Source organism: Amblyraja radiata, chromosome 40 (assembly GCF_010909765.2).
Source record: "Amblyraja radiata isolate CabotCenter1 chromosome 40, sAmbRad1.1.pri, whole genome shotgun sequence".
NCBI classification, from domain to species: Eukaryota; Metazoa; Chordata; class Chondrichthyes; order Rajiformes; family Rajidae; genus Amblyraja; species Amblyraja radiata.
Window position 1 is genome coordinate 5,930,412 of NC_045995.1, and position 8,537 is coordinate 5,938,948.

Consider the following 8,537-nt stretch of genomic DNA (forward strand, 5'->3'; position numbering starts at 1 on the left):
CGGCCTATACGGAGGAGGTCCAGCACCTAGCAGCATGGCGCGCTGACAACAACCTGGCTCTTAACGCCATGAAGACCAAGGAGCTCATTGTAGTCTTCAGGAAGTCTATGGGCGGCACGCACACCCCCATCCACATCAACGGGACGGAGGTGGAACGTGTTTCCAGCTTCAGGTTCCTGGGGGTCAACATCTCCGATGACCTCTCTTGGACCCACAATACCTCAAATCTGTTCAAGAAGGGTCACCAGCGTCTCTTCTACCTGAGGAGATTGAAGAAGTCTGAAGAAGTCTCCTCAGATCCTGGTGAACTACTACCGCTGCACCATCGAGAGCATCCTTACCAACTGTATCACAGTATGGTGTGGCAATTGCTCTGTCTCCGACCGGAAAGCACTGCAGGGGGTGGTGAAAATTGCCCAACGCATCACCGGTTCCTCGCTCCCCTCCATTGAGTCTGTCCAAAGCAAGCGTTGGCTGCGGAGGGCGCTCAGCATCGCCAAGGACTGCTCTCACCCCAACCACGGACAGTTTACCCTCCTACCATCCGGGAGGCGCTACAGGTCTCTCCGTTGCCGGACCAGCAGGCCCAGGAACAGCTTCTTCCCTGCGGCTGTCACTCTACTCAACAATGTACCTCGGTGACTGCCAATCACACCCCCCCTCCCCCCCCCAGACACTCCACCACAGGAAAAACACCATGACTGTATACATGTAAATAGATTTATTTATTGAAATCATATTCTATGTCGCTCTTCCCGGTAGATGCTAACTGCATTTCGTTGTCTCTGTATTGTACACTGACAACGACAATTAAAGTTGAATCTGAATCTGAATCTGAATCTGAATCCGGTAGTCACAACAGGTGTATGACGGATGCCACCCTTGGACCTGCACTCATCTTTGGAACACCAGGATAAGAAGGTAATCTACGCCAGACACGTATTCTCAGCAGTGAATACCATTATCCCAACCAAGGTCATCTCCAAACTCGTGTAAACTGAATACAGCACTGCCCGCTGCAACTGGATCATCGATTTTCATATCAACAGACCACAACCACAGAAGATAGGCGAAAATTCGTCCTCCACTGTAATAAACTGATGAACCAGAGTCCAGAAGCGGAGCTACTCAGGAAGAGGTGAAAGGTTGGACAGTAGAACTGTTGCAATGGAGTTGCGGGCCGCTCCCTCCCCAGAAAACGTGTTCATTCCAACAAACCCATCTGAATCCCTGGTCAGTACCCCTTCAGATGTGATAAGGGGCGTTCAGTGTTGGTTCGGGTGGCATTGCGTGACCCTCACCCTCCCCCCACGGCCCAGAAAATGGTTTTCATTCCTACTAACCCATATGAATCCCTGGCCTGTGCCCACTCAGACAAGGTGAGGGACATTCAATGTTGGTTGGGAACACAAAGAACCCCGGCGTAAGCCTATGGTACCATATGATATGTGTGTGTGTGTGTGTGTGTGTGTGTGTGTGTGTGTGTGTGTGTGTGTGTGTGTGTGTGTGTGTGTGTGTGTGTGTGTGTGTGTGTGTGTGTGTGTGTGTGTGTGTGTGTGTGTGTGTGTGTGTGTGTGTGTGTGTGTGTGTGTGGCTGTATGGCCTGGATTAGTCGGCATGTGGCATTGTGACGTCAGCAGTTCGTGAGTCCAGTTTAGATTATATAATGAGTGAGTGGGGAGGGGGGGGGGGAGGATTTTATTTTAAAATGAGCACATCAAAATGTCCAAATGTAATGAAGAGTGGATTAACGAATGTAAAAGTGAAATCGCTAGCGAAATGGAATGGAGTTTCAGCGTGTGGTTGTCGGACCAAGGAATCAAAGGGCCTAATCTGAAAAATTAAATCTGAAAATGAAATCTCCTATGGCACCATATGGTATACACACGCACACACACACACACACACACACACACACACACACACACACACACACACACACACACACACACACACACACACACACACACACACACACACACACACACACACACACACACACACACACACACACACACACACACACACACACACACAGTTTTAATATATAGATAGATATATGTATACATACTTATCCTTTTAATTATTTCGTGTATTTTATATCACGAAATAATAAAAAAAATTGACGTCCCCTTGAATAGTGTTTTGGTTGTCATTCCCACCTGCAAATAAACTTGCCTTAGTAAAATTAAAGGGGTGATGCATAATACGTACAGGCAGACATGTAGTTGAACCTACCATCAATGTTTTCCAGAATTTTCATTTGATGTTCTGTTTATTGCAAAAGGCACTTTAGAACGTTTCCTTCTTCCAAATGGTCTTGGAAGTAAACATGCATCATGCTCCACCGAAAGACAGAGCCTAATTCCACACCATTACAGATAAGCAAAGGTCCTGTTAGCCTTTCGAATTTATTTTATAGTTTTACGATTGCCCTTTGCCCCTTGGCAACAGGGAACAGAATCTGACTGTAGAAGACGAAAGTGAGTATAATTTCCACATGCCCAGTTTCATTCTTCTTTAAAGCACATAATTATAGTAACACATGAAGAGGGCTTAAGCATTTTAAGCAATCTACCTATCCCCACCCCTTGCTGTCTTCTTGAAGCTTTGCAATTCATCATTGCACAGCAAGGGATAGGGATAGGGATAGGGATAGGTAGATTGCTCCTTCTTCTTGCGTTTGAGGCAGCAGAAGTCTGGAGCAGGATGCTGCCATCCGGTTCAATATCCGTCGTTGACCGCCTTTAAAGGGCGCATGATCCGGGTTGGCCCCAAGCTGCCTCTGTTTGTTGTCGTTCGCCTGGCTGAGGTCAGTTGACAAGGCTCACCACGGGGAGGTCGACAACACGAGTCCCCGGTAGATTGCTTAAAACGATTAAAGCCCTTTTCAAGTGATATTATAATATTGTGCTTTAAAAAAAAGTTGAGACTGAGTATGTGGAAACTCCCATTCCCCGAATTACCGCTCTATCCTCTCCCGTCCCCATCCCTTTGCCTCTCCCTTGTCTCTCCCTCCACCCCCCCCCCCCCAAATTTGCCCAACCCCTTCGCCCTTCACCCTATGCCCCCATCCTTCGGTCTCCCACCCCCTCCTATTAATCAGTTTAGCACTGATATGACCGCATCATGCTAGAAATTTCTGCGGCAATCGTTCTTCTGCCGCCAGCCAGCGTCTCTCATTCCCAAAGGGTGAAAATGTCCTCGGGATTTTCCAAAGACAAGCGGATAGACTTCCAAATGTTTTTTTTTTTTCAAATAAATTTATTTTCGAAATTACAATGCTGTCTTTTTAAACCTACTTTCTAAATCTAAAGTTGCTCTGTCGCATAAATGTGGCATTTGATTAAACAATTTATTTTTAGGATAATGCGTCTACTCGTCTCCTTCCTCCTCTGCCCTTTCGAGTTCGGTGGAATCCAGGGCCACCTCTTGGTAATCCTTCTCCAGCGACGCCATGTCCTCCCTCGCGTCCTGGAACTCCCCTTCCTCCAGCCCCTCTCCCACGTACCAGTGGACAAAGGCCCGCTTGGCGTACATCTTGTCGAACTTCAGGTCCAGGCGGGTCCAGGCCATGGCGATGGCGGTGGTGTTGCTCAGCATGCAGAGGGCGCGTTGCACCTTGGCCAGGTCGCCCCCAGGCACCACGGTCGGGGGTTGATAGTTGATGCCCACCTGCGGGGGTAGAGAAAGTGCAGACATCGAATTTCACTTCCTGGGCTCATGTAAACAAGTGAGCTCCTCCCAACCCCTCCGCAGAGTGCACCCCGTGTGTTTGGATGAACTCCAACGCCTCTGTTCCCCGGGCGAGGGCGTCGGAAAGGGGAATGTATCAATTAAGAGATTATCCCAATTCTTTACTTCTTCCCCTATCTGAAGGTCAATGTTACCTGGAGTATTTTTACAGACCGGTTAGCAAGAGATACTTCGGCCCACCGTCTCCAGGCACATGAATTCCTACAAATCTACCTCATCTCCTCCATCCCTTGCGTCCGCATTAGGACAGGACGTATCTTGCAAATGTTAGGACCCGGTGAGAACGTTCCCGTTGGATGACTACATAGCGTTGGGGTGTTGAGTAGTGAGGGCACAGTGGTGACAGAGTGGGAGGTCCTTGTTCAACTGTTGTCGATGAATACAGTGACATCTACTTAACATTTCTAGATGCGCCGTTTACCTGAGGTCTCGGACAAACAGAGCCAATGCCCGCCTCCACCGGGTATACATGATTTTGTCTCAAACCCTTCACTTACCTTGAACCCGGTCGGGCACCAGTCCACGAACTGGATGCTGCGCTTGCTCTTGATGGTGGCGATGGCGGCGTTGACGTCCTTGGGGACCACGTCCCCGCGGTACAACATGCAGCACGCCATGTACTTGCCCTGGCGGGGGTCGCACTTCACCATCTGGTTGGCCGGCTCGAAGCAGGCGTTGGTGATTTCGGGGACCGACATTTGCTCATGGTAAGCCTTCTCGGCCGAGATCAGGGGCGCGTAGGTGGCGAGCGGGAAGTGAATGCGCGGGTAGGGGACCAGGTTGGTTTGGAACTCAGTCAGGTCGACGTTGAGGGCGCCGTCGAAGCGCAGCGAGGCGGTGATGGACGACACGATCTGCGCCAACAGGCGGTTAAGGTTGGTATATGTGGGGCGCTCGATGTCCAGGTTCCGCCGACACACGTCGTAAATGGCCTCGTTATCCACCATGAAGGCGCAGTCGGAGTGCTCCAGGGTGCAGTGGGTGACCAGCACCGCGTTGTAGGGCTCGACCACGGCGGTGGAGATCTGCGGCGCCGGGTAGATGGAAAACTCCAGCTTGGATTTCTTGCCGTAGTCGACGGAGAGTCTCTCCATGAGGAGGGAGGTGAAGCCCGAGCCGGTGCCGCCGCCGAAACTGTGGAAAATCAGGAACCCCTGCAGTCCGGTGCATTGGTCAGCCTGTGGGGGGAGAAACGCGGAAATTGTTAATGGAAAACCACATATGGCGTTGGTGAGCTACGTAGTTACCATTACGGTTGGGCATAAGTGGATGGCTTTGGGGAGAACGAATGAAATTTCTCTTTCACTTCCACTCAACACTTTACATAGAAAGCAAGATGGCAGACAGATCTCGTCCCATTTCTCTGCATTGGGCTTGTGTTAGGTGTAATTGGAATCCCACGAGTGAATGCGAAGGCCCTAAGTTTGCTCTGACGTGTAAATAAAGTTCGGGTTATGCCTCATTCGGAGTGTACAATACATTTCCGGTTGTCGTCTTCGATGAATGCCGTGGTGGCTTGGACGAAGTTGCAGAAGAGGATTACGAGAGAGAATGCTTCACTAATTAGAGGGTATTAAAATACAATACAATACAATACGGTTTTATTCGTCACATTGCATATAAAGTGCAAGTGAAATGAATTTGCCAGCAGCGGTACAATGAAAAAGAACACACAAACACACAATAAGAATTTAACACCAACATCCACCACAGTATTCATCACTGTGGTGGAAGGCACAACATTTGGCCAGTCCTCCTCCATTTCCCCCCGTGGTCGGGACCTCAACCCTCCGCATCCGTCGATGCCACCCCCACCGGAGACCGCGGCTTCAGTTTGGGGTAGGCCGCACGCCAGCGGTCAGTGATTTAATGTTCGCGCCGCAGCCAGAAGCACCGCAGACCGCAGGGCCGGCAGTCGAAGTCGAAGCTCCCCTCCAGGGATGCCCAGCGAGGGATTCCGCTTCCGATGGTAAGTCCATGCCACGCCCGCGGTAGAAGTTAGCCGCGGGCCGGCAGTCGGAGTGGAAGCTTCTTCCTCTCCCGGGTCCCCAGCGAGCGATCCCAGGCTGCAGACGTCGCGTTGGCCGGAGCTCTGCAGACCGCGGCCCCAGACTGCCACGGGCTAGTGAACGGAGCGCTCCCCTCCGGCGAGCACCAGCGAGGGCTCGCCCGCTCCACGCCGAGAGTCGGCGCTGCGCCCGCAGCTGAAGCTTCGGGAGCGCCTTCGGGAAAGACCGCCGGATCCTCGTTGTTAGGCCACGAGGGAGGCGACCTGGAAAAAGTCGCCTCTCCGTGGAGGAGGCGTCCGAAACGGTTTCCACCTTACCCCCCCCCCCCCCCCCCCCCACCACTCCCTACAAAATACACACAAAGGAACATTAAAAACACACTAAAAAAATAAATAAATAAAAACACGGACACGCTGCTAGCAGGGCTGCCGGCTTGCAGCGCCCTCACCGACAGTGACACTGACACTACACTATTAACACTATTAGCTCTCAGGCATTGCCCCGCCAGACAGCAGAAGAGCAGGAGCCTGCATGAAGGAGCACTAGCGACAGACAACAGAGGAACGACATCCAATGCTAGGCCTGACACCATTTCCGATCCGACTAATATCGAGGTAAAGTTGTCTTCACTGTGCAACGCCGCTTGAGGCTGGGATTACATCAAGTTAAGCACGAGTCTCCATATGGGGTGATAGCATATCCACTCTACATCCCTCAAATACCATGGGACTAACGGCAAGTGATTAACTCCCGCCTGGTGCACACACATGTTTGGGCCAGATGGAAATGCCTCAATCGATTGAGAACTGGTGTTGGCAGAGCCAAAGTTGTTCTGAACAAGTGGGCGTATAACTCCAACTATGTCACCTCCGAATGTAGTATTGAACCGCAAAGAACGGAACACCTACTGAAATGGCCTCAACTGGATAACCGATGCACAGCTGCCGATCTCGCTGATGAAGATGCCGAGAAGTGTGTTCATCTTTGACTGAACAATATCTAATCTTGTAGAAACATAGAAACATAGAAAATGGGTGCAGGAGTAGGCCATTCGGCCCTTCGAGCCTGCACCGCTATTCAATATGATCATGGCTGATCATCCAACTCAGTATCCTGTACCTGCCTTCTCTCCATACCCCCTGATCCCTTTAGCCACATGGGCCACATCTATCTCCCTCTTAAATATAGCCAAATAACTGACCTCAACTACCTTTTGTGGCAGAGAATTCCACAGATTCACCACTCTCTGTGTGAAAAATGTTTTCCTCATCTGGGTCCTTAAAGATTTCCCCTTTATCCTTAAACTGTGACCCTTTGTTCTGGACTTCCCCAACATCGGGAACAATCTTCCTGCATCTAGCCTGTCCAACCCCTTAAGAATGTTGTAAGTTTCTATAAGATCCCCCCTTGTGATGTGGACTGGATAAGAAGAAGCTCTCAGGAGAGGTCGGACACATGTGCACTATGTTCTCTGAAACATGGAAGATCGAGGGGAGACGTGATAGAAGTGCGTAAAAAATATGAAAGGCAGGGGTAGGAAACCTTTTTCAGAACCCATTTTCCATGTTGGTAATGTCAAGGTAGAAGGGTCATGGTTTCAAGGTATGGTCAGAGCACAATAGAAAAACTCAGGGTGGATGAATATTCCTATCCTCCCGGATAGGAAGCTTCCTGGTGTGCGGTGATAATGAAGGAATTGTGTGAAATTCTACTGCGAATGAACTTACCACCTTCCGGATACGATCCAGCACTAAGTCCACGATCTCCTTGCCGATGGAGCAGTGGCCTCTGGCGTAGTTATTGGCCGCGTCCTCCTTGCCGGTGATGAGCTGCTCCGGGTGGAAGAGCTGCCGGTAGGTGCCGGTCCGCACCTCATCTGTAGGGGGACGGGAGCAGAAAGTAGAGAATTAACCTGCGCTACACATACGGCCCTCCACGAATGTCAGGGTAGGATTTGTGATAATGCAGAACATATCAGTATTCTTCCTCCTGCCGCCTTACCAATCACCGTGGGCTCCAGATCGACGAACACGGCTCGTGGGACGTGCTTGCCCGCCCCCGTCTCGCTGAAGAAGGTGTTAAAGGAGTCGTCGCCGCCCCCGATGGTCTTGTCGCTGGGCATCTGTCCATCCGGCTGGATCCCGTGCTCCAGGCAATACAGCTCCCAGCAAGCGTTGCCGATCTGGCACCCGGCCTGGCCGATGTGGATTGAAATACATTCCCGCTGGAGGCGAAGAGAAATACAAGACGATAATATTTACAAATACAGATTATTGACACCAGAGGGACTTGGACCGTAACAGATGACGGACCACCTATCCCTTCACAATTGTAATAGATATTTTCGGATATCTGTTACAATTGACACCCCGTCCGCCAATAAATGCACACGTATAAACAACAATACACACGATGAATATTTGTGGAAGACGCCATCGATTAGGGCAAGGTACAGGTGCGGATGAGGAACTAATGTGTCCTTGTTCTACTTTGATATCATCTCGGTTAGCGACATCTCCGCCCAATGTGTGAATGGAACATCCGGTCAACAGATAGAACCGGACCAGAAAGTTAAGCGCCCCGCCATGTGGCCATCGCCTCCCACCAATCGGATGCGCGGCTCGATGGAACGCGGCAGCGCTGGGGGTTCTGTCACGTGGGCTCACCATCCTCTCTCTCTGTTGTCGCGGCGGTCGATGGCGGATGTCGCCACTCGCCCTACTTATACCGCGGCCGGCCTGAGCAAGAACGGCATCTGATTGGCCTCGCGGG

At 50.9% G+C, this 8,537-nt stretch overlaps 1 protein-coding gene across 1 annotated transcript; it reads right to left on the reverse strand.

Annotated features, from left to right (window-relative positions):
- Nucleotides 1-3,375: 3,375 nt before the first annotated feature.
- LOC116967607 (tubulin alpha-1D chain-like) lies at nucleotides 3,376-7,990 on the reverse strand. Its single transcript, XM_033014221.1, has 4 exons — nucleotides 7,767-7,990; nucleotides 7,493-7,641; nucleotides 4,254-4,934; nucleotides 3,376-3,675 (listed from the first exon to the last, which is right to left on the reverse strand). Exons 1-4 carry the CDS (start codon nucleotides 7,885-7,887, stop codon nucleotides 3,376-3,378), a joined length of 1,251 nt encoding a protein of 416 aa, XP_032870112.1. The 5' UTR covers nucleotides 7,888-7,990.
- Nucleotides 7,991-8,537: the final 547 nt, after the last annotated feature.